At 39.7% G+C, this 27,105-nt stretch overlaps 1 protein-coding gene across 6 annotated transcripts in view; it reads right to left on the minus strand.

Annotated features, from left to right (window-relative positions):
* Nucleotides 1-26,492, minus strand: part of MFSD6 (major facilitator superfamily domain containing 6) — a 212,875-nt gene extending 186,383 nt beyond the window's left edge. For 3 of the 6 annotated variants that reach the window (XM_072120951.1, XM_072120950.1, XM_072120945.1), the window contains exons 1-3: nt 26,341-26,492; nt 14,310-15,920; nt 2,551-2,648 (exon numbers count right to left, since the gene is read on the minus strand). In XM_072120951.1, the coding sequence (XP_071977052.1) occupies nt 2,551-2,648; nt 14,310-15,865 (1,654 nt within the window). In that variant the 5' untranslated portion in view covers nt 15,866-15,920; nt 26,341-26,492. The other 3 variants (XM_072120946.1, XM_072120948.1, XM_072120947.1) reach the window with 3 other exon arrangements.
* Nucleotides 26,493-27,105: the final 613 nt, after the last annotated feature.

Genomic DNA, 27,105 nt, shown 5'->3' on the forward strand with positions numbered 1-27,105 from the left:
ATACCGTCAACCTTTTGTTCACATAGGAAATCATTTCACCTCCTTTGGTGAAACCGGAGTCCATTTAGGGTATGTCGCCATGAGACTCTCTAGCCTGCCACTGCTGCCGCTGCCTCTGCATGCCGTCCCCTATAGTGTCAGGGTCAATTATTGCATGTTTTAGATGCTATCTAGCCTCATTCGGTCACTCTGTCATGGCCATGCTGTTGCCCATAATTGTGTCATAATGGTGCGATTAAGCAGCCTCAGAGGCATCCATGCATGCTGCCCCTGCTGTTTCCTGTCCATTTCCGTGGGGTTTCCATCCTTTTCTGAGGTTCCCAGGTGTTTGGCCAAGCTTCCCTGTGCAGAGCCTTGGTCCCCTTGAAAAATGCTCGAGTCTCCCATTGACTTCAATGGGGCTCGTTATTCGAGACGAGCACTCGAGCATCGGGAAAAGTTCGTCTCGAATAACGAGTACCCGAGCATTTTAGTGCTCGCTCATCTCTACACATTAGCTTATATTTTGAGTGCCCACTTGTATATGAATTATGCTGATTCCTGGAATACCCCTTGAAGCTCCGAGTCCCTGTGCAGTGACATCAATGCAGTGGCAACATACACACTATGATGTCGGCAAGCGGGTGATGTCATGGTGTGTGACACAGAGCACAGGGAACCGAAGACAGAGCCGGAGGAAAGATGTGTAGAGAGTTTTTTTTCCCCATAGTCTTTCTGGTACCATTCTTTATTCATGGATGTGTTTTTAGGCAAGACTGTGAGAGCGACCTGATTCCCTTGGCTGAGAGGCAACCCCACACATGAATGGTTGCAGGATGCTTTATAGTTGGCATGAGACAAGACTCGTGGTATCGCTCACCTTGTCTTCTCCGAACAAGCTGTTTTCCAGATGTTCCAAACAATCGGAAAGGGGATTCATCAGAGAAAATGGCTTTACCCCAGTCCTCAGCAGTCCACTCCCTGTACATTTTGCAAAATATCAGTCTGTCCCTGATGTTTTTTCTGGAGAGATGTGGCTTCTTTGCTGCCCTCCTGGACACCAGGCCTTGCTCCAAGAGTCTCCTCCTCACAGTGCGTGCAGATGCACTCACACCTGCCTGCTGCCATTCCTGAGTAAGCTCTGCACTGCTGGTAGCCCGACCTGAAGCCTTTTTGGCAACAATGGAACCTCTCTCCTTGAATTCCTTGATGATGGGATAGATTGTTGACTGAGGTGCAATCTTTCTAGCTGCGATACTCTTCCCTGTTAGGCTAGTTTTGTGCAGTGCAATGATGACTGCACGTGTTTCTTTAGAGATAACCATGGTTAACAGAAAAGAAACAATGATGCCAAGCACCAGCCTCCTTTTAAAGTGTCCAGTGGTGTGATTCTTACTTAATCATGACAGCTTGTTCTCCAGCCCTGTCCTCATCAACACACACACCTTTGTTAATGGAGCAATCACTGAAACGATGTAAGCTGCTCATTTTAAGACAGACCTGCAATGAAGTTGAAATGTGTTTTGTGGGAAAAAGTTCATTTTCTATGCAAATATTGACTTTGCAATTAATTGCTGTTAAGCTGATTACTCTTTCTAACATTCTGAAGTATATGCAAATTGCCATTATAAAACCTGATGCAGTAACATTTGCATCATTCTCAAAACTTTTTGCCATGACTGTAGTATGGCAGTATATGGTAGGATCGATCAGACAATCTAGGGTTAAAGTACCCTAGGGAGACTGAAAAATAGTAAATGTGAATGCAGAAAATGACCGATCTATCAAAATATAATAACATTTTTTCACTGCCTTTAACCCTGTAAGAAAATAGCGCCCAAAGTCGAAAATGGCACTTTTTTGCCATTTTGAAAAATATAAACATTTTAATTAAAAGTGATCAAACGGTTGTACAGTTCCAGCAATGATAGGATTGAAAACGTCATCAAATGTCAAAATGACACTACCCACAGCTTTGTACACCGAATTATGAAAAAGTTATTAGCGCCAGAAGATGGCAAAAAAATACAAATTATGAAACCTATACAAATTTGGTATCCCCCGTGATCGTACTGACCCCAAAGAATAAAGTAGACATGTAATTTGGGGTGCACAGTAGAAAGCCTTAAAATCCAACCACACAAGAAAACGTTGCAAATGCGTTTTTTTAACATTTTCACTGCATTTGGAATTTTTTGCCCGCTTCACTTTACACGGCATGGAATATTTGATACCATTACTGCAATTTGTTATGCAGAAAACAAGCCCTCGCAGAGCTCTCTACATGTAAAAATAACAAAGTTATAGATTATAAGTTATACATTTTTAAAGGTGGGGAGTGAAAAATGGAAATGAAAAACCAAAAAGGGCCAGGTCGTTAAGGGGTTAAGCATTTACCTAGTATGGAAAAATCAAACAATGAAACATGCTACATGAAGCACACTATTAAAATATTTTAAAAGAAGAGTAAATGCTTAGTGCACGACAGAATGCAGAATTACAGTTTTAGATTTTTGTCTAACCTAGAATACAAAAGGATGATTCCAAAAAAATTCCACTTGACTCTCTTACCTTGTAATACTTCCATGGGGAGTACTGTCCATGCATTTTCCATGTAGGAAATATACAAATAACGTGCAGTATTACAAGCAAGACCGATATACAGCACCCTATAATAGAACAAGAGATTTCCATTTAACATTTTTAAAAGAATCAACTGATTTATTTATAGAGAATTACATTTAGTTTCTGATATGTCTCACTCATTCAGGGGGGGGGGGGTAGATTGCAAATTTTCTGGTCAAAAAGTGCATTTTTTGGCGTAAAAAAAAAAAAAAATTATACACACAAATATATATAAGGACATTACTAGATGCCTATAAAGTTACCATATTATATACCTGAAAACTGATGCAGGTTACAGCTAGAATCTATACCAACCACCACTGCCACAAGTGTCAATTCCCTAGAATTCCCTGGACCTCTCTAGATGTGCCACAAGAGACTGTAGCCAGATAATTGAAATAATCTTACACATCAATCTGGGTCCTGGTTTCCACATGAACTTCTAATATTACTTTGAAACAAAAAAAAAAAAAAAAAATTATAATAAATAATAATTTATAAAAAGTTTTTATACTACACAGGTCTACAAGAATATTCATTCACGCAACATAAAGAAAAATATGTACTTTACAAATCATAAGTCTTGTAGCGTAACTGTACCAAATTGTTATATGTGATCCTTTTGGAAACAAAAAGAACGATGCCTACTTTGTGCTGCTCGTCCTTTTCTTCCCAAAGTTATGGCAAGTAGGTGGAGACTAATATCCATCAGTCTATGCCCTCAGGCTGAGGCCAGCTAGCTTGCCCACAGATCCCATGATGCCTTGTGCTCTCTCTTTTAAAGTAATTTAGCATTACATCCATTTAGTTTCCCATTTAGTAAATCCACTGAACACTGCACATACAGGATGTATATAGTGACCAGCCTGGCAGCTTCTATCACATCAAGGAGCAGGAAACATGTAATAAGTGGTAGAAATCATTAGTAAACCAGTTACATGAAGTCTATAGCCTCCCAGGAAACCGACCAGAAACAAAGAGTAAACATCATATGAATTCATAAGGCTCATCACCACATGGAAAGGAGGCAGCCATTGCAGCAATGAGTTAATGTGATGGCTATAGCAAAGAAACTACTGTATATACCTAATAAAGATAGTAGGCAAAAACCTTTACAGTTACTCTTTAAGGCTATATTTACACTTTGTGTTTCAAATTGCGATTCAACTATAATTGAATCGGCACAGGGAGGGGCTTGTCCAAATCGCATATGCAATTCAGCTGAACCGTATGCAAAATGTGAGGTACTCGTTACAGATTGCATGCATTTCAGGTAAAATGCATTTGTGATCAGGACATGCCCCTCCCTGTCCTCCGTTTGCAGACAAGAAGTGTAAGGGTGCAGTCACAGGTTGTGTTAAAACTGCATCGCAATCAACGTTGAAGTGTTTTTTTAGGTGCAGTTTTTTAAATTTAACAGGTGAAAGACCTGAACTGAAGAATGAGATTTGTGGAGTAGATTTCCCCTTCAAAATCAGTTAAATGTGTTTCACCTGTTAAATTGACAAAGTTGATTGCGATGCAGTTTTGACTGCAATGTGTGACTGCACCCTTAAAACTGCATCGCAATCAGCTTCAAGGTGGTTTTAGGTGCAGTTTTGTCAATTGAACAGGTGAAAGACATGAACTGAATGAGTGAATTTGATTTTGAAGGGGAAACCTGCTCCACATGTGTCATTCACTCGTTCAGTTCATGTCTTTCACCTGTTCAATTGACAAAACTGCACCTAAAATCACCTCAAAGATGGTTGCAGTTTTAACTGCAACATGTGAACGCACCCTGAGAGTCTGTGTGAGCTGGTCTTGAAATTCAGGGGAGAGGGGCAATACAGAGAGCACAGTGCGTGACAGGAGAATCTAATCACAAGAAAAAACAAAAAACAAACACACAGTCCTGCCCGACCCCAAAGTCAGAAGATTAACGGTTGGAGGCAACCGTAATTGTGTTCACCAGGACTGATAGAGACAGATTGAAAATATATCTGTGAAATGCTGTATTTTTGTTAATAATAGTATATTAGAGAATGTGTTATTTTGTTATCTTCGGTATATATTAGAACCTTGTCTCCGTGGGAATACCCCTTTTAGTCTTTCCCTATCTAGAGAACATTTCCCTTTGAAATTCAGCATTGTGTGGAGATTAGACTATCCAGCGGCTGTCCATGAAGAGTTAAATGGGTTGGCCACTTTACCTCATGTGTGGGAGGCAAGATATTATGCAATTTTGATATGTAAAATAAAGCCTCCTACATTTTACCTCATTAGCCAGTTACTCTTGATCATAAAATGGCCACAGATGGAAGGTCATGCGATCTCTATCTTGGACAAAAGCCATGCCAGGACTTTAATCTTAAGTGAAAGTCGTAAAATCCAAGCCAACAAGAAAAAGTTGCTAATGCATTTTTTTTTTACCAACTTCACTGCATTTGGAATATTTTTCCCACTTCCCAGTACACAGCATGAAATATTAAATACCCTCACTTTGAAGTGCAATTTGTTACACATAAAACAAGACCTCCTACAGCTCAGCACATGGAAAATAAAGAATCTATAGATTTTTGAAGGTAGGGAGCAAAAACAGAAACACAACAACTTGGCTCTTTTTGGTTTTTAACCCCTTAAGGACGCAGGGTTTTTTCGCTCATTTCTCGCTCTCCACCTTCAAAAATCCATAACTTTTTCATTTTTACGTATACAGACCTGTGTGAGGGCTTATTTTGTGCGTAACAAATGTTAATTTCCCGTAATGTTATTTATTTTAACATGCCATGTACTGTGAAGCTGAAAAAAAATTCCAAATGTGGAAAAATTGAAAAAAAAAACTGCACGTGTGTCACGTTCAGTTTTCACAACTTTGACTGTGCACTCAAAATAACACCTCAGCTTCATTCTTTGGTTCGGTGCGATCGCAGTGATACCAAATTTATGTATGTTTTATTGTGTTTTAATACATTAAACGAATGTGTACAAAAAAGAAAAAAAAATTTTGCCATCTTCTGAAGCTAATAACTTTTTCATACTTTGGTGCAAGGAGCTGTGTGAGGTGTCATTTTTTTGCGAAATGAGCCGACCTTTACATTGCTACCATTTTTAGGTCTGTGCGACATTATCATCATTTTTTAGTCCATTTTTTATGTGATGTAAAAAGGTGTAAAAGTCGCATTTTGGACATTTGGGCGCCATTTCCCGTCTCGGAGGTCACCGCCGGCCGTAACCGTTTTTATATTTTGATAGATCGGGCGTTTTGGGACGCGGCGATACCTAATGTGTCTGTGATTTTTACTGTTTATTATGTCAGTTCTAGCAAAAGGGGGGGTGATTTGAATTTTTAATATTTTATAAATTTTTTAAACTTTTTTTTTTTTTCCCACTATTTCTTAGACCATCTAGGGTACATTAACCCTAGATGGTCAGATCGCTCCTACCATATACTGCAATACTTCTGTATTGCAATATATGGCATTTTTGCAGCTCATTCATTACAATGAGCCACTGGCTCATTGTAACGAATCTGCAGAAGCCATTAAGCCTCGGGTCAAACGAAGAACCGAGGCTACCATGGCAACCGACGTTCGGGGGCGCGGCGATCGGAATAAACATGCCGGCGCCCGCGCGCCGCAATCTTTTAAATGCCGCCAGCTACTTTGCCGGCGGCAACTCAAGGGTTAATAGCCGCGATTGGTGCAAGCACCGACCGCGGTTATTAGCGGTCGGGGTTTGCTGCAATATGCAACAACCCCCACCTCTGTATGAAGAGGACTTGTTAACACTGGTATTATTCATCTCTTTGATCTGTCATCAATGCTCCTCCTGCGGCCAAGTCCAGGGAGGTTGGCTACAGTCCCATAGATCTCAAATTTCTGAATAATATGTGCAACTGTAGTGACAGGAACATTAAGCTGCTTGAAGATTGCCGTAGAACCTTTAAGAGCGTTAAGGGGTAAAAAAAAAAAAAAAAATATATATATATATATATATATATATATATATATATGGTATAAGTATCATGGCCTGTAAATCAAGCACACTTACATGCTGGTGTGTGCCTTTTCTTGCAGAATCTGCTCTTCTTTTAACTTTTAGTTTTCTGGTTTTTACAACAAAAAAAAAGGCAAAGTTATGCAAACGAGTGTCTGAGGGGCTCCAGGTTACAAAGATGTTAATAGATCCTGGAGCCCCTCTGGCTCATTTTGCTTAATTTTTAAAGCCCTTTTTCTTAAAAAATACATAGGAACTCAACCCCTTAAAGAGAACCCGTCATGCAAAATAACCCCCCTAAACTAAATATATTTTCATAAACTTCCATTAGAGAGCATTGCCTCTATCCCTTCATTGTCCCTCTACATGCCTGTAAACCTAAGCAATGAGGTCCTAAAGCTGTATGCAAATGACCTGTGAAATGTCCAATGAAGCATTAGCATATTCAAGCTGTCCACCTTATTCAGGAGTGGGAGGCACAGCCACACCCCCAGTGCATGACTGACAGCCTGTATAATGATGTGCTTCCTGGTGCTGGTGGCCACGCCCCCTGCAGCCTGTGTGTGCATGTGTGTGTGTGTTTAGGAGAGATACAACAGCTCCAGGATGCAGACATGTTACAGCAGAACATGTCAGATTCATGTGTAGCTGATGTCTGTATCTCTCATGTGTATTAGGAGGATGCAGCATGTCAGCAGATGCAGCACACACACTCACACACTAGCCATGCTTTACTATACATTACACACAGACATAAGCAGGGGGAGGAGAGGGGACATCACTGCCTCTGACCATGTGACCAGCCTCATTTACATGATAAAAAATAGATGATTTTACAATGAACAATGTATGAAATAACTAGATAAAGGCTGGGATGGGATCCTTGTGAGCTGCTCCAACAGGTAGTAGTGACAGGACAAGTGACAAAGACCTGATGACAGGTGTCCTTTAACGACTTGGCCATTTTGCACCTTCCTGACACAGCCCTTTCTTTGAAATCTGACATGTGTCACTTTAAGTGGTCATAACTTTGGAATGCTTTAACGTATTCAGTTGATTTTGAGATATTTTTTCGTGACACATTGCACTTCATGTAAATTAAGAAATTTAAGCAACATGTTTAGTATTTAGTTATGAAATAAACAGAAATTTGGAAAAAAAAAAAACTATGTTTTCCAAATAAAAATTTTTCTACTTTTTGGAAAGTTAGTCATATCATCAAAATAACTTGATGTCAGGATACATTTAGAGAGCCCTAGTGGTACAAAACAGAGGAAAGCCCCAACAAGTGTCACCATTTTGTAAAGAACACCCCTTGAAGAATTTAGCAAGGTGATATGTGTAGTTTTCCCTACAGGTGTTTGAATCAATTAGGCCCCTAAAAAGGAAAAAGATGAAAATTTTCCCAAAATAGTCAATTTTATTCCTAATTTTTGAAAGCTATAGGGGATTAAAGATGAAATAACACCCAAAAATGTGTACTTCTATTTTCCCTAGCATAAAATTGCCCCACACGTGCAAATAAAATGTTGTATGGGTACACAGTAGGGCTCAGGAGGGACGTTCGCGTTTTAGAAGCCAAATTTGACACACATCCTTTACATGCATTTGGAGAGCCCTAGTGTTTCAAAACAGAGGAGAACCCCAACAAGTGACACCATTTAGGAATTTAGAAAGATGCATAGAAATGTGCATTTGGCCATAAAGGTGTTTGATTTTCTTAGGCCCTAAAAAGGTGAGAATTTTCCTATAAGGGTCACTTTTACCCCTAATTTTTGTAAGCCACAAGGAACAAGATGAAATAACCCCCAAAAAATGTGTCAAACTATTTTCCAGAGTGTAGAAGTACCCCACATGTGCATATAAAATGTTGTAGGGGCGCACAGTAGGGGGAAAGAGGGATGTTTGTCTTTTAGAAGCCAAATTTGATAGAAATCCTTCACATGTGTCAGGATGCATTTGGAGAACCCTAGTGGTACCAAAACAGAGAGGAACCCGAAAAGTGACCCTAATTGTTGAATGCACATCCCTTGGAGAATTTAGCAAGGTATAATATAACACCATAGCACATGGTGAAATGAGCATTGTGAACATACATGTAGTTTCCAAATATGATGTGCAATGGAGTCCAAGATGTAAATTGCAATTATTTCTGGAAAGTTCGGTGCCCATTTTGTGACGCCCGTTATGTGGTGCCCTTTATGGGATGCCCAATTTGTGCCAGTGTGAAATGTCAGCTCCCTGATTTAGGAAGCCATGCTTCCTGATGCACGAAAGACCCTACATGTGATCCTAAATCCTAGCCAGAAAATACAGCAGGGCTCCGAAATGATAAAGCACTTGGAATATAAATAAATAATAAAAAATAAAGAACTTGAAGAATCATGAAGGATCTGCTAAGAAATCCAGAGGCTTGGAGGGGAAATAGAAAACCTAAATAAAAAAACATTAAATCCACAAGTGACCCTAGTCTGCAAACTACATCCCACAAGGAAATAATAGAGGGGTATACAGACCTTATCTCTCAGGTTACAGCAGAGTACAGAACTGAGAGCGAATGAGAAAAAAAGGCGGGGAAAATGAGGTAGGAAATATAAACTGCAACGCATTTCTTTGTTTGTTAAAGATGAACCGTCATCCCCAAAAAGACCTCCACCAAACATGCCCCCTATAATCCTCTCCCCAGCCCCTTTCTATATAGGCTTCGAAGGGCAGAAGTTTACTTTACAACTTTTGTGACATCAACTTTCGAATAAGGGTCGCATATTTTAGGCTCTTCTGTATTAAACAATTCCTGAAATTTTTGGCCACCGATACTTTTTTCTTTGGCTCCTGACACTCATCCATAATCAACTCTTTCAGAGTTTCATTTACGTGAAACACAAGTTTTCTTTTAACTCTCAGGCTGCCAAACAACTTGTCTTAAATAGACTTGGATATGATAACCTCTTCTATATTGCGTCTCTCTGACCACTTTTAATAGGTTGTCTAGCTCCTCCATGGGGAGAAGGAAATGTGATTCTGTTTCTGGTTAGACAGGAGTATTTACAGAGGTACTGTGTAGAACATGAAGGAGTGTCAGATTCCTCCTTGGAGACTGATTATGCAGTACTTCAATATAAGGCTGAACAGATTCTAGATAATATTACTTTCATGGCCTGGTGTGATGGAATCATCCAGAAAATTAACAAAATTGCTGTTAAAAAAAAAAAAAAAAAAAAAAAAAGTCCCCAACAACCTTCTTACATGTTAAAATTCTCAATCTTATCTGTGGAAACAGCCTGAAGTGCAAACTGATCTGCTGTGGGAGTTTTCAATCTTCAGTACCTCATTTTACAACTAATATTTTAAGTGTCTTAACATGAAGAAAAAGTCCACTTCATTTCAGTTTTAAAATTCTGTCTTACTTGAAATGTTAACAAATCCTTTCAAAGAGACTGAGTGTGCCTCAAGGGAGTTTCCTGCAAACATGATGCATTGTGACCATGTCAATACAACACACCCATTACAAAAAGCACATTTAACATTCTTAAGTTAACTGTATGTGCAAGTACACAAGACTGCAACTAAATTTACAAGTAAGGATTTTTACTACATTCCAACTAAAGAGACCTACAGGATAAAAATATTCCTTTTAAATGTAACTAAACATCTGAAACTATATTTTAAAAAAGGAATAGTACAGGAGAAAGTAGTTAAAAAAACTGTCTATTATTGTTATATCAGTTCATAGGAAAAGGGACGTTATAACTTTTTAACAAACTTTTTTGCACTGCATTTATAGACTTTCTTGGGTACAGGCAGTCCCCGGGTTACATACAAGAAAGGTTTTGTAGGTTTGTTCTAAAGTTGAAATAGTATGCAAGAATTGTAACCCAAGCCAATTTTTTTTCCGACTCTGTGACAATTGGATTTAAAAAAATATTGGATTGTCATAAGAACCAGGTTTAACAATAAAGCTTCATTACAGACAGCTTTAATAACTGTAATAGCTGTTTATTGTAGTCTAGGGCTAAAGTACAGTAAATTACCAACATCCAGAGATCAGCTTGTAAGTCGGGTGTTTTTAAGTAGGGGACTGTCTGTACTTTAACCCTAGGGGGTCTGATCACCTATACCAGTGATGGCAAACCTTTTAGAGACCGAGTGCCCAAACAACAACAAAGACCTGCTTATTTATCGCAAAGTGCCAACACAAAATTTTAATTTGTGATATATACTCCTTTCTCTGTCACAGTTTTCATTGATACCAGCACCTGTGGACACCAATAAAGCAGAAAATAGTCTCAGGTAGAGCTGTCACTTTAAAATACCTCTGTTCACAGCAAGTCCTGGGCCGTCTGGGACTTCAGGAAGATACCTGGAGTCATCTCTGGTGATGGCCTGAGTGCCCACAGAAAGGGCTCCGAGTGCCACCTCTGGCACCAGTGCCATAGGTTAGCCATCACTGACCTATACAGTATTGCAGTATTGTAAATTTACTGCATCTGTAAATTTAGATAACCTGCTGTGATGGCCACAGAACTCTGTGTTATTGCCCTGGCTGTCAAAGCAACTGGCTTTTGCCCACCGATGACGTCAGTGGTGGCCATAACCAAGATAACTGCGCCATACTTTAGGTGCCTCCAACTTGTTTAAGGGATTAATACCCACAATCAGTGTCAGCAGCGATCACGGATGTCAGTCGTGGGTTTTCAGCCTGTGAGCCCGCTTCATACATCCCTAACAATGTGACACCTTTTCACCTTCCTGACACGGCCCATTTTTTCAAATCTGCCCTGTGTCACTATAAGTGGTTATAACTTCGGAACGCTTTAACATATCCAAGTGATTTTAAAATTGTTTTCTCGTGACACATCGTACTTCAGGTTATTTGAAAAATTTTGGTGGTATGTTTTGCATTTATTTATGAGAAAATCAGATATTTGGTGAAAATTTGGAAAAATTTTTGATTTTTGAACTTCAAAATGTTCTACTTTTTCCATACATAGTCATAACTGCAAAAAAACGTAATAACTAATATTCACCGAATGTCTACTTTATGTGGACATGGTTTTTTATGCATACTCTTATTTTTGGAGGATGTTATGGGCCTTTGAACGTTAGGTGCGTTTTTTCACATTTTCATAAAAAACGCAAAATCCTGCTATTGAGGGACCTGCTCAGGTTTCAAATCACTTTGAGAGGCCTAAATAAAAGTAAATCCCCTTAAATTACCCGAATATAGAAACTACGCCCCTCAACGTACGTAAAACAACTTTTATGAAGTTTGTTAACCCTTTAATTGTTTTACAGGGGTTAAAACAAAATCGGATGCAATTTTGAAAGTAAAATTTTTTTGGCTAAATTAATATGTTTTTCAAAAAATGTACAAATTCTCAGTGGATAAAATACCAAAACGCTCCACAAAATTTGATACCCAATCTCTCCCGTGTATAACAATACCCCATATGTGGTGGTAACCTCTGTATGGGCACACGCCAGGGCATCGAAGGGAAGCTGCGCCATTCAGAGCAGATTATGCATTGTCAATTTTTATTGGCTATACAATCTTTATTTTTTTGGCTATTTGGACATATAAGGGCTTATTTTCTGCGACATGAGATGCACTTTACAAATACTTCATTTTAGTGGGTCATTAGCTTATTGATGAGATTTTATTAACTCTTGAATGTATGGGTGAAAAGAAAATTGTCAATTTTGGTTTACTTTCTTTTCGTATTTTTGGGGGGTCGTACACCGTACACTAAAAATACTATATTATCTTTATTCTATAGATCACTACGAATACGGTGATACCTCATTTATATAGTTTTTCATTTATTTTTACAATTTTACTGGATAAAAACTAATATAGAGGAAATCTCATTTGTTTTTGCATCGCCATCTTTTCGGAGACGTAACTTTAATATTTTTTGGTTGACAGAGCTAGTTTAGGGCTTATTTTTTACGTGTTGAGTTGTTCTTTTCATTGGTACCATTTTTGCGCACATAACGTTTTTTGATCACTTTTTAGAACATTTTTGTGTAGAGATTTTATGAAAAATGTAAATTTTTGGCGTGTTTTTCGGGTTTTGTTTTTACGGCGTTCACCGAGTGGGTCCAATAATGTTTCTGAGTTATTGTACGGATTGTAACGGACGCGGCGATACCAAATATGTGGCGTTTTTTGGCGATTTTGTGGGGTTTTTTTTTAACTTTATTGCATGTGTATAGGGAATATTTGTGTTTAGGGGACTTTAACTTTATTTAATTAATTATTTTTATTAAAAAATGATTTTTTGTAGTGTTTAACATTTTTATTAACTTTTACAGGTTAGCTTGAACAAGTGATCCACTGATCACTTGTTCAAGCTCTTCTTCACATTACACAGTGTAATACAGATGTATTACACTGTGTAATGTAACACACTGAGCATGCTGCGCATGCTCAGTTTGTTACAGCCGGGTCCTGTCAGGAGGCAGGGACCCGGCTACAGGAAGGAGGATCGCGCAGCCCCGGGCACCGGCAGTCCCGGGGCTGAGATCGGAGCAGCGGACCCCCCCGGTAAGCGCCGTGGGGGGGTCCGATTCTTCTGAAATGCCCCTTCAGGGGTTAACACCCGCGATCAGAGAAATCTCCGATCGCGGGTGTTAGAGGCAGGTGTCGGCTATAATATATAGCTGACACCTGCAGCTTCTGGCGCCGGCTCCGTTCAGGAGCCAGTGCCAGAAGCATGACGTAATAGTACTGCATTTTGCGGGAACGCACCTCCCGCGATGCAGTACTATTACGTCAAATGTCGGGAAGGGGTTAAGAATTAAATAAATGTTTTATCCCCATAACCCGTTATATTTTTTCTCTCCAGAAAGGTATCCAGGCCTCTCTTGAACATGTTCATAGAGTCCGCCATAACAATCTCCATGATAGTTGTATATTATTACTTGAAAATGCTGGAGATGGATATTTCCAGCAGTCTCACTGAGATGATTAGAAGACAACGGACATATTTTACTGTTGCTTCATTGCTCCAGAGAAAATAGACCTTAAATAAAGTCAAGAAAGGTTCCATTGAGAGCAGCAAAAAATATCAATACAGGCAGTCCCCGGGTTACGTACAAGATAGGGTCCGGAGGTTTGTACTTAAGTTGAATTTGTATGCAAGTCGAAACTGTATATTTTATAATTGTAGATCCAGACCAAAAAAATTTTGGCCCCAGTGACAATTGGAGTTTAAACATTTTTTGCTGCAATGGGACCTAGGATTATCAATAAAACCTCATTACAGACACTTTACAGCTGATCATTGCAGTCTGGGACTATAGTAATGCATTCAGAAAGCTTCCCCAGGAGTCAGAGGGGTCTGTCTGTAACTATGGGTTGTCTGTAAGTCGGGTGTCCTTAAGTAGGGGACCGCCTGTATAGTGTTTCTATGAAATAATAAAATTTATATTTTGGTTTAATGCCATGTTTTGATCCATTTATTGTTAGTTTACAATAATGGCATAGCATTTTGTAGGTATTTATTGTTATGTGGGCTTTGTGCATTACAGTATTCTAGCTTGTAGGTACTCAATATCAATTATTTGCTTAATGTGGGTAGCCCATTTAACGTTGTAGCTCAAGACTATAAGGTCACTTTGAAGAGGCTGCCCACTAAATATTTTGTGTAAAATTTATACAATATTTTAGAACAGAACATATCCACATGGTGCTCTAGGACAACAATATTAATTTATGAACTTACCTGATGTGACCAACTAACTCAATCAACTTGTGACTGAAAAAATAAGCAGTCAGCTCAGATATGTGGCTCAGAACAGAGCAAACACCGAACAATGTTGTGGTTCCTTTAAGGTCCTGAAGGTGCCAGAAAAGAAAGCTGAATACGTATCCATACCCAAATCCCATGAACCAGGCTACGAAGAGAACAGAACCATACTGTACTGTGCAAATTATCTTGACCAGATCCCAAAATCTGAAATGCTGGACCAACTCTTGACTTTTTCCTTCATTTTGTGCTGGCGATTCTGGTTGAGAACTGGCTACAGGAGAAATCTCCAAATCTTCTCTACATTCTGGTTGAGAACTTGCTACAGGAGAAATCTCCAAATCTTCTCTACGTTCTTCACTTGGTTTTAAGTGATGGTAATAAAAATGAAATTGTGTTGAAACAATAAGTGCCACAGACATCAAGACGCCAAAGACAATAAAGGCAATACGGTAGTTCTTATAGTCCGGTTCAGTGCAACCATCTCCTTCAATGATCACACTGATGGAAGTGTGATCTATGCCTATTCCTATAGATAACATGGCTAAACCCCAGCCAAGTGATCCCCACATTCGCTGCAATCCATATCGATCCCGGTGCTTGCCTAAATATTGAAGAGTTACTGTGTCTACAATAGTAACGGCTGGAGCGCTAAAAAACTCTCCGATAATAACCACTAATAAAATTAGCAAAAATATTGTTTCTACATCTTCTTGATTATACTGTAACATGGTCTTAGGGCTCTTTGTGGTAGTGGTAGTAGTTGCAGTAATGGTCATTGTATTGTTTTCACCAGGATCAGGCAGTGGTGGTGCCTTTGAGTTATTTGCAACCTCTCGGATTACCCGATGTAACAGGAAAGGCGATTTTTGGTAAAATAATTTCTTCGCATTAGGGGCTTCCCATACAAGATGCTCATCCTGTAAGTCCCTCTTATGCTGGTTTTTGGCTGTTGCAGCATTTTCTGTAATAGATTGGGTTGGTACATAAGTAAATGATGTTGTTTCATATGGACTTGAGTTAGTAGGTTTAACTGTTATAGGCATATCAGGCACACAAAGTAAAGCTGCTGGTTTTACAAATCCAATCCCCAAATTAAATAATACCCAGCAAAGTACTGAGAACAGTAATACCATCTTTCCCTTTCTGAACCGGTCAGCTATTACCCCCCAGAAAGGTGCACTGCAAAATTCAATAAAATATCTAATGCCCACTAATAACCCGCTTTGGGTGGGAGACATCCCTAACTGTTTGTAGTATACTGGTAATAAGGGGTACAGTGATCCGTATGCAGAATAAAAAAAGAAGTAAAAAACTTTCGATATCAGAAGGTCATTGTTAATCTTGATGCAATGTTTTTCCAGCCAGTCCATGTCCTGATCTTCTGTGGACACATTATCAGCACCTCCTGAATTTCCACTTGGAACATTTTGTTCTGTAGCAACACCATTGAAAGGATCAGCAATAACATATTTCCTCTTTTGTTCCTCTTCATCCTCAGACAATATAGCAATTTTATCTCCTGTAGCCATGGCCTTTTAGAAGCAATTAATTCTAGTAGAACTCACGTCTACTGATAGAGCAGCCCTACAAGAGAAAAATAAGGAAATTAATGAAATGCAAAACCCATGTGATATTCATACTCTACAATAACATAGCAATCCGCCATGCAGTAACACGGGTGCATCAAGTTAGTATGAAGGCTACATTAGTTCTTAAAACGGCAGGAGATTTATTAGAATTGTTCTTAAAGCCGACCTGTCACCAGTAATGTGTATTTTAGCTGGTGACAGGTTTGAATAGACTATGCCATGCAGATTTTAAAAATGCCTTTGTCAACATTCAGAATCATTTCAGAAGTCTTTTTAAACTTATATGTCAATAATTGAAATTATTCAGAATGATGACATAGGCATTTTTAAAATCAGCCTAGCCTAGGCTATTAGAGCCTGTTCTCTTTAAAGGGAACCTGTAGCCACATTTTAACATATACTGCTAGTGACATGTTCCTACAGAGCCCTATTAACCTCTTGGTGCCCAGCATCCGATATATCGGACGCATCGCTGATGCCGGTTCAGCTCAATATCTGAGCCGAACTGGCATGGAGACACACAAGGTGACGACTATAACTAATAGCCGACACCCCATTGTAACACCCGAGGTTGAAGCAGGCTCCGATCGCAGGTGTTTAACCCGTTAAATGCTACGGTCATGCTTTGGGGGGGGGGGGGGGGGGGGTCTTTCTCCCACGATTCCCCTGCACAGTTTCAGGAGGCGCCGATCGTTGCTATGGCAACTCTGGGGTCCGATCAGGACCCCAGAGCTGCCTGTAGGCATTGCCTGAAAGATGGCTGACACTGCTAATACCCTGCAATAAATTAGTATTGCAGAGTAAGTCGAAATCATAACACAAACCCCACATATATAGTATAACTGTGTCTGTAACAACCCGTAGAATAAAAGTAAATAATTATTGAACCGGCACAATGAACGCCGTAAAAAAAAACCACATGTACAGTCATGGCCATGACACAAATATTATATTTTCACATGATCTGTTGCCCTGTGGTTTTTATGTGTGTTTGTCAGATGTTTTCATCACATACAGAAATACAAGTGCAATCATATTATGAGTAACAAAAGCTTTTATTGACAGTTAGAATGAGTTAATGCAGCTAGTCAATATTTACAGTGTTGACCCTTCTTCTTCAGGACCTCTGCAATTCTCCCTGGCAGCTCTCAATCAACTTCTGGACCAAATCCTGTCTGATAACAATGGAAAAAGCATGTCATCCAGCAAAAAAAAAAAAAAATGCCGTCCCATGGCCCCAAATACGAAAAAACGAAAATTTATAGCCTACAAAAGGGGCAGCCCTGAGGTTAGTGCCTGTAAGATGGTGTCCATGACGTAATCTTAAAAGGCACAGTGTCAGCCTATGCATGTGCATAGGCTGGCACAGCTAATACCCTGCATCAGTATTGCAGAGTATTATTATGGATAAGCAATGATGATTGCTTGTACATGTCCCATGGGGGAACTAGTAAAAAAAAAAAAAATGACCTTAAGCCCCATAACATATGAAAGACATAAAGCACGAAAAAGTAACACAAACCCCACAGTATCACTGTGTCCATAACAACCCATAGAATAAAAGTAATTAATTATTGAACCCGCACAATGAATGCCGTAAATTATGATTTTTACTTTTTACTAGCTACGGAGCTAGTTGATGACATGTTATATTTTGCAACAGTACCATTCCAGAGTACCGTATATACTCGAGTATAAGCCGACCCAAGTATAAGCCGAGGCCCCTAATTTTACCACAAAAACCTGGTAAAACCTATATATTTTTTACTCGAGTATAAGCCGAGTTTGGGTTTTCAGCACATTTTTAGTGCTGAAAAACTAGGCTTATACTCGAGTACATGTTTTTTGATCACTTTTTATTGCATCAAAAAAAAACATGTACTCCAGAAGGATACTGTTGCAAACTACAACATATCCCGCAAAGAAACCCACATTAGGGTTTTATTTGGCAAATTAAGTAAAACATATGGAAAATGTACACAAAAGAAAAAAATCCAGTACAGAATTCATACATTTCTACACCTGCCCTAAAAAAACAAAAAAAGTTCCTAAATTTTCAACGATAGGGCCTACCAACCCCAAAATAGTAAAAAAAAAAAATGCCGTCACATGGCCCCAATAACGAAAAGGCAAAAATTTTATAGCCTACAAAAGAGGCCAATGAAGAAACTAAAATCCTGGCAGACGCAGGGCGCTCCTTCCCTTCTGCGCCTCGCTGTGATCCCATAATACAAGTAACAGCCACATGTAGGGGGGGGTTCTCTGTACTAGGGAGAAATTGCATAACAAATTTTAAGATGGGTTTTCTTTTTATCTTTTGGAAATGTGCCAATTTTAGGGCTAAATGAACGTATAACCAACTAAATTTGACCATTATAAATTTCACCTCCACTTTGATTTACCGTAATTACTATGAAGATCGCAAGTGGTTAACAATCTTCATGAAAGCTGTTTGATAGGTGCAGATTTGAAAACGGGTTGATTATATAAGGGTTTTTTAATGCTAAATATTTAAAATTTCATTTAAAACAGTATTTATCCCCAAAATAGTCTATTCTGACACTATGGAGAAAAAAAATAATAAATATATATATATATATATATTTTCGATTTGTAAGCCGGGTGACATCAAAATAATTTATCCAGACACTTCAAAAATTCTGAACATGTAAAGTAGGCATATGGGAAAATGTTATTCAGCAACTTATTTACCGTAAGTTAGGTCTATCTGCCTAAAAGCGTGATGATTCCGAATTTCGAAGATTCATTGTTTTTTTTTGTAAATAAATGCAAAAATTCACCACTAAAATGAAGTACAACATGTGAGATAAAAACAAATCTCAGAATCGCTTTGATTAGTAACAGTGTTCAAAAGTTATTACCATCTATAGCAATGCATTTCAGAATACAAAAAAAAATTTAAAAAATGGGGCTGAGCCTTAACACTTTAAGGACGCAGCCATTTAGTAACTTAAAGAGAACCCATCATGCAAAATAACCACCCTAATCTAAATAAATTTTCATAAACTTCCATTAGAGAGCATTGCCTCTATCCCTTTATTGTCCCTCTACATGCCTGTAAACCTAAGCAATGAGGTCCTAAAGCTGTATGCAAATGACCTGTGAAATGTCCAATGAGTCATTAGCATATTCAAGCTGTCCAGCTTATTCATGAGTGGGAGGCACAGCCACACCCCCAGTGCTTGACTGACAGCCTGTATAATGAAGTGAGGTATAATGGTGTAATGGCTGTTATATGTGCTTGCTGCTGGCCACGCCCCCTGCAGTGTGTGTGTGTGTGTGTGTGTGTGTGTGTGTGTGTGTGTGTGTGTGTGTGTGTGTGTATGTATAGGAGAGATACAACAGCTCCTGGCAGCCATGTTATAGCAGAACATGTCAGGTACTTGTGTAGCTGATGTCTGTGTATTAGGAGGATGCAGCACACACACTAGCAATGCTTTACTATACATTACACACAGACATGAGCAGGGGGACGAGAGGGGAGGGGTAACAGCAGTGACATCACTGCCTCTGACCATGTGACCAGTCTCAATTACATAATAAAGAATAGATGATTTTATAATGATTAATGTATGAAATAACTAGATAAAGGCTGTGATGGATCCTTGTGAGCTGCTCCAACAGGTAGAGGTGACAGAAACCTGATGACAGGTGTCCTTTAAGGGGCTCTCCCACAAACTAAAATGCTGAGGTCCCAAAGATCAGTCGGACCCCTCGACTAATAGAGCAGACTGCTGTGCATGACCGTTCTGCTCCATTTTTTACTTTTTTTTGGTGTTAACAATGTAATAATCATCTTTTATTTATTCTATGGGTCAATATGATTTTTTCTTACGTTTTACTAAATTTGCCAAATAAAACCCTAATGAGGGCAAAAAAAAAAAACCACAAATTTTTGCATTGCCGTCTATAACATTTTTACTTTTTGGCTACGGAGCTGGTTGATGGCTTGTTATTTGTGGGACATGTTGTATTGTACAACGTAGAAAAAAAAAAAAAACACTTTTTTTTCTACGGTGCTCATCAAGCAGGTTCAATAATGATCTTTAAAACACATCAGTTTCTTACCGTTTATCGTGCATTTGGCTGCTTTGATCCTGTTTATTTATCGAGATAAAAAGGTTCAAAGCAGCCAAAAGCATCGTAAATGGTAAAAAACGGATGCATTTTAAACGGACTGAAGATGCATGCTTTAAAAAAAAAAAAAAAAAAAACAGACCAAATACGCCACGTGTGGCATCACCCTTAGGCTGGTGCCACACGTACCGCTTTGTCTGCATTTGAAAACACAAACAAAGCCGCACCCAGAAACAGCAAAGCGATCGGGCCGCGGCCCGCCCCGGTGGGTGCGGCTTTGTCTGCGTTTTGAAACGCAGACAAAGCAGTACCTGTGGCATCAGCATTAGGGAGGTGTCACATGTTAGCGTTTTGCCTCTGTTTTATAACGGAATCAAAACACACTGATCACATGTGTCTTGTATTGTGTAAATGCGAGACACCAGGCGCAGATTGTGTTTGTTTGCATACAAACGCATATGTGATTGGCCGCAGGCCGCCCCAGTGCACTTTAATTCAGTTACAAAAAGGAATTAAAAACACTAACGTGTGGCACCTAAAACTGTTTATCAGCAACACAGCAATGATCCTATATTCTCTCCATTGCATTATGGCTGATGACAACCATCTGTTGGAGCAATTTGAATGCAAGTCTGAACAGGTATATTTATTTGTAGCTCCAGACAAAACGACATATGAAAACACCCAGGGGTGATGGCACACACAGTGTTTTTTGCCCGTTTTTAAGCAGAACGTAAAAAAACACATGCGTTTTTTGAAAATGCATTCGTTTTTATCAATTATCTTAATTGAAACTGGCCGAAACGCGCAAGTTTTTCAAAAACGCATGCGTTTTTTGACGGACTGCTTAAAAAAGGGTCAAAAACGTGTTAAAAAACGCCACATATGCAATCACCCTAAAGCATGCTTCGATAGTAACCCACAAGGTACTGTTTGGGGTTTGTGGGGGATTCTGATGTGACAGGTTGCCTTTAACATGAGACAGCTTTTTACAGCCTTTATGCAGATGTTGACTATTGAAAACAAGAAGATTAGAAATAAATCACATACTCCACATTTTTCATAAAGAAATTCACCTGTTGTATGGATTTTTATCATTTTTTAACAATTGTTTTTATCAATTAAATCATTATCTGTGCCAAAAGCCAACTGTTGCAGACTTTGTGCATAATCCCTGGAGCTATAATCTGCAACGGTTGTCTAGTTAGGCTTGGATTGCAGCCATAACTAGGTTATGTAAATGTGCTTATATTAAACTTAGATGAATTTGTCCTTATTCAAATGAACTTGTTTAGAAACACATTGTACAAAACAATAGTAGTGTTCAATAGGAGTTTCAGTAGTAACATACCAATATTGGAGCAATATTAGTACCGATTTTTTGCCCTTAAAGGGAACCTGTCACCAGGGACCTCATTTTCACTAAAGACAGGTTGCAGAAGCCAGCAGTGCAAATCTGCCTTTCTGCCTTTTCTAAGCATTTGCATTACAATATAATTTTGTGTTATAACTTACCTTGCTCCCTGACAAAATCCTGGGTTAGTCACAGGGGCTGGACTTTGGTTTGGATGCACTCCTCAGAGCTTGACCCCCACCTTTGTGCTCCTGTCTAGCTCCACCTCCTGCTTCTTCTCAGAGGTCACAGCCTGGTCAGCCTGCCATCAGTGGGGGAGGGACAAGCTGTACAGGAGCACAAACATGGAGACAGCCTGCAGCTCAAACAGGTCACATGTTGTTTTTTGAAATGCTTTTACAATATGTCTTTAGTGAAAAATGAGGTCCCTGGTGACAGGTTCCCTTTAAAGAGGACCTGTCACCTAAAAAAAGGCACTAGGAGCGGCTTACTAAAGTAAGCGCTAGCCCATTTTTTGCAGTTATAAACTGCTAGCTTTATGGAAATCCTGCCACCCATAAAAATATTTTTCTTTTTTATGGGTGACAGGTCCTCTTTAAACAAAAAAACTGTGATTGGTTGCCATGGGCAACTAGAAATATTCTGTCTTTCAGACAGCTTGATAAATCTGCCCCATCGTTCTTTGCTATGTTGTAGATTTCAATTGCATTAGCATCCAGAGGACACCAATATACAATACAGTAGGACAAATTCAGGGTCCCCTGAACAGGAAGAATTTTTGTGCCTGGAGAAGGAGGTACAATGATAATTCATATCTGTTCACACATTCCCACTTTTACTGAAATCCCAGGTAGCGCTGTTGCTTTAAAATAGCAATGAGCATGACAAGTCCTGGGCTGCCTGGGAGTGCAAATGGATACCTTGAGTCTTCTTTGATGGCCTGGGTGCCCACAGAGAGGGCTCTGATTGCCACCTCTGGTACCTCTTGCAACCACTGGCATAGGTTATCGGGAACCTATAACCAGCTAAAAATTACATTCCTGGTGGCGTATCTGCTTTAAGCTGACATCTATGTCATAGGAATTAATATGTTATTGTCAACCGACTACTATCTTCACCACACCCTGACATTCATACAGTACTCTGCCCCTTTAAGCTAATCATTAACTTCATTATATCAGTTTATGAAGAGACAGACCTGAATTGTAGGTATAATTAAATAGTATATCATTGTAAAATTAAAAATTTTTCTCAAAATCTATATTGGATTTGTATGACCAGGAACTACCTCATTAAAAAGAAAACTACCACCAGGAAGCGGTGTCTGTCCCCAGACATGTATGATTAACCCCTTACCGCTCTGCGCCGTAGCTGTACTGCGCTGAGTCCCGCGAATAGCGCTCAGCGCAGTACAGCTACTGCGCAGAGACGATGCCGGGTCAGCGCTGTATAGCAGCCGAACCGGCATCGTTAGCCGCGGGATTTCAACGGTAATCTACCGTTGACATCCCCGGCTAACACCCGCGGTCGGAGTGGGCTCCGATCGCGGGTGTTTAACCCGTTAAATGCCGCGGTCAACGCGACCGCGGCATTTAACATGCCTTCTGGGGGTCTTTACATCACAATCGGCCCCCCCGCACCGTTTTCGGGGGGGCCGATTGCTGTTTTGCCACCTCTGGGGTCCGATCGGGACCCCAGAGAAGCCTTGAGGGTTTACCTTTAAGATGGCGTCTGTGACGTCATCTTAAAGGCAAAGTGTCAGCCTATGCATCTGCATAGGCTGGCACTGATAATACCCTGCAATACATTAGTATTGCAGAGTATTATCAAGAACAAGCAATCAGATGATTGCTTGTTCATATCCCATGGTGGATCATGTAAAAAAATGTAAAAAAAATGTTTTTCAATAAAAAATTACTTTATAAATCACTAAAAATGCCCATAAGCCCCAAAACATATAAAGAGACATATAACACTCAAAAAAGTCTAAATCATAACACAAACCCCACATATATAGTATCACCGCGTCCGTAACAATCCATAGAATAAAACTAAATAACTATTGAACCCATATGATGAACGCCGTAAAAAAAAAACGTTAAAAACCCGCCAAAAATTATGATTTTTACCTATTATATCCCACTAAAAATGCAATAAAAAGTGATCAACAAAACATATGTACTCCAGAATGATATTGTTGCAAAGAACAACATGTCCCGCAAAAAACAAGCCATCAACCAGCTCTGTAGCCAAAAACGTAACAATGTTATGCCACTTGGAAGACGGCGATGCAAAAATGATAGATTTTTCCCCACATTAGGGTTTTATTTGGCAAATTTAGTAAAACATAAGAACAAATATTCATGTCTGGTATCCCCGTAATCGTATCGACCCATAGAATAAAGATAACATGATTATTAGGCTATACGGTGAACACAAAAAAAAAAAAAGTAAAAAATCCAGTACAGAATTGATGCTTTTCTACTCATGACCTCAAAAAAAGTTCCAAAATTTTCAACAATAGGTGATACCAACCCCAAAATGGTAACACTGGAAAAAGCATCTCGTCCCGCAAAAAAAATGCCGTCACATGGCCCAAATAACGGAAAAGCGAAAATGTTATAGCCTTCAAAAGGTGGCAACGAGGAAACTAAAATCCTGGCAGCTGCAGGGTGCTCCTTCCCTTCTGCGCCTTGCTGTGCCCCCATAACACAAGTAATGTCCACATGTGGGGGGTCGCTGCACTCAGGAGACATTGTAGAACAAATTTTATGGTGAGTTTTCTCTTTTTATCTTTTGGAAATGTGTAAATTTTAGGGCTAGATGAACGTATAACCGACAAAATTTGACCATTCTAAATTTCACCGCCATTTTGATTCAATTACTATGAAGATCTCAAGGGGTTAACAATCTTTGTAAATGCTGTTTCTGATAGTTTGAGGGGTGCAGATTTGAAAATGGGTTGGTTATATAGGGGGTTTTGTTGCTAAATATGTAAAATTTGATTTCAAACAGTATTTATCCCCAAAATAGTCAATTCCGAAAATACGGAAAATCGCTATTCGATTTGTAGGCCGCGTGACGTCAAAATAAATTATCCAAACATTTCAAAAATTATGAAAATGTTAAGTAGACAAATGGGAAATGTTATTCTGCAAGTTATTTAGGTGGTAAATCTATCTGCCTGAAAACGCGGTGATTTTGAATTTCGAAAATGGCAAATTTTTCTAAAAATTCATCACTTTTTTCTTTTTTTTGTAAATAAACGCAAAACGTATCAGCCAAAATTTACCACTAAAATGAAGTACAACATGTGGGGAAAAAACAATATCAGAATCGCTTTGATAAGTAACAGTGTTCAAAAGTTATAACCATATAAAGAGACGCAGGTCAAATTTCAAAAAAAAGTTGCGAGCCTTAACCTGCAAACAGGCTGCGTCCTTAAGGGGTTAAAGAGAATCTTTCTGGAGAAATTTACCTAATAAACCACTAACAGGCAAGTTCAACACCTTCTAGATAATGTTTCTTTAAAGGGAACCTAACATCAGGAGCCTTTTATTTGTCTCCCCCATGTCCTCAGAGAATAGTGTGTATATTGCCAAAGTGTTTTTATATTAAAACTGTATTTTTCCGATAAAAAGTAAACTTAGATGAAAGTTTACCTTTCCTTCTGAAGAGCAGTGTCGCACGGAAGTGGCCAATGAGAAGCGGTTTTCCCCCTATCCTTGGGAAAACGCTCCGTCATGCATCCATTTAAAAAAAAAAAAAACACACCCTCCTATTTGACAGACACATGATGGTGTGGCTTCCTGAGGGTGAGGGGGAACCACTCATCTAACTTTTCTTTTCATCGGAAAACGCCAGCTTTTTTTTATAAAAACACTTCAGCAATGTGCACACTGTGCTTTATGGGGTTATGAGGAAGTCAGAAAAAGGGCTCCTGATGACAGGTTCCTTTTAAGGCCCAGTCAGGTGGCATCATCCAGAAAATGAACTTTGAAGTGGGGTTTAAACTGGGCATTTAAATTCACAGAACCTGGGAATTTAGCACTTCAGTTAGGTTTTAATGCCCAAGAATGCCACCTTCCCTAAATGACGTCAATAAAAACAGATTGTGGGTTCCAAGTAGGGGAGAGTTTGACTTCAGTTCTCATCTCTCCGCCTCCACTTTATATAAGCAACTTACATTTCACTACAAAGTTGATTTTCTGGTTTACACCACCACACTTGATCATGAAAGCCCTATAATGATGGCGACCCTTTTTGGAGGGTTGATGGAGAGTGAGTTTACAGTGAATAGGATCTGGTGGTTTCCCCCCTCGGACAGGATGAAGCATCACAGCCAAAGTAACTGGGTGCTGGCTGAACAGAGGAAATTCAGCCCCCGAATGATGTTCCATGTCATCGGATACCTGTGGCCGATTCAGATCCCTGTGGCCGGGGCAGATCAAAGCCTCCTAGTCACACAAGGATGCTCCGACTTTAAACGGTGGAGTCCATATGGCCCACAGCTTCGATACAGAGCAATGCTGCCACTGCCCAGGTAGTAATCACATAGAGCAGCACTGCCCGGGTAACCTACACAAAAAGCAGCACCCGATTGACAGCTACGTAGAACAGCACAGCTTCAGGGACAACCACAAAGGGCGGCACTGCCCGTGTGACAACGTTACAGAGCAGCACTGCCCGAGGCCAGTAACACTTGTCAGCTGCAGTTGGTTTTACGTTTGCGGAAGTCGCAGCAGGGGTGGCGCAGTGAGACATCAGAATAACGCATAAAATATTAATAAAGTGGTTACACAGCTACGTACACCTACCGCAGTGTACCCTCCTACTGCTCAACACACTCCACAGAGCGGACAGAAGTTTTACCAGGTTACCCACACTCAATTTTGCATGAGCCCAGTCCTACAGATAACGACTCGCTGATAATGGAGGATAGGAGCGGCCAGGCCGGTCATACCTGTAATCCTGCACTGTACACTACAGGACGGACTAGTTTCATATAAGTAGTCTCCACCCAGTAGAATTGCAGAGCAGTGGAGCAGCAGGTGAACGGCTGCCTATCCTGTCACTAATCCCGCCTCTTCCTCCTCCTCCTCCTCACCGCTTCTCCTCCCAGCAATGAATGGGAACCGCCCTGTATCCTGCAAGCTCTCATCGTCGAAGGGACCAACGCTGCTTTGAAATATTATTAGTACTGTAGTCATTGCTGTTACTATAAAGCGAATCATTTTTATGAGAAAGTAAAGGCACAGACATTTACATCGAAACGGCGTGATTATAGTTGCTGACTAGCCCTCTAGATACAGGGAACAAAAATCCACTCAGGTCAGGCCCACGGCTTCATGCAGACGACCAAATGCATTTTGCAGGGCTTTTTTAGCGAATGCTCCTGTGTAGTGTGTCACCCATATGTAAATCATATGCCTCCATAAACTCGTGGTATCCAGAAAAAACTGAGGTGGGGGGGCACCAATATAACCTGGGCTACCCACCACAAAAATGGGCCGTATATGGTGGACAACACCGTATGTAGGCCTTTGTTTTGTTTTCCTACAGACCTGTGTGGAAAGACTACCACAAAATAAGTTTAAAAAATAGGACATGTTCTATTTATTACATTGTGGTATAACAGACAGTTTATGGTGCAGTGAGAAATATGGTGACCTGATAAATAGCCATGTTTCCTATTAAAGTCAATGGGGACAGCATAACTCCCAACTTT

Source organism: Engystomops pustulosus, chromosome 8 (genome assembly GCF_040894005.1).
Source record: "Engystomops pustulosus chromosome 8, aEngPut4.maternal, whole genome shotgun sequence".
Taxonomy (NCBI): Eukaryota; Metazoa; Chordata; class Amphibia; order Anura; family Leptodactylidae; genus Engystomops; species Engystomops pustulosus.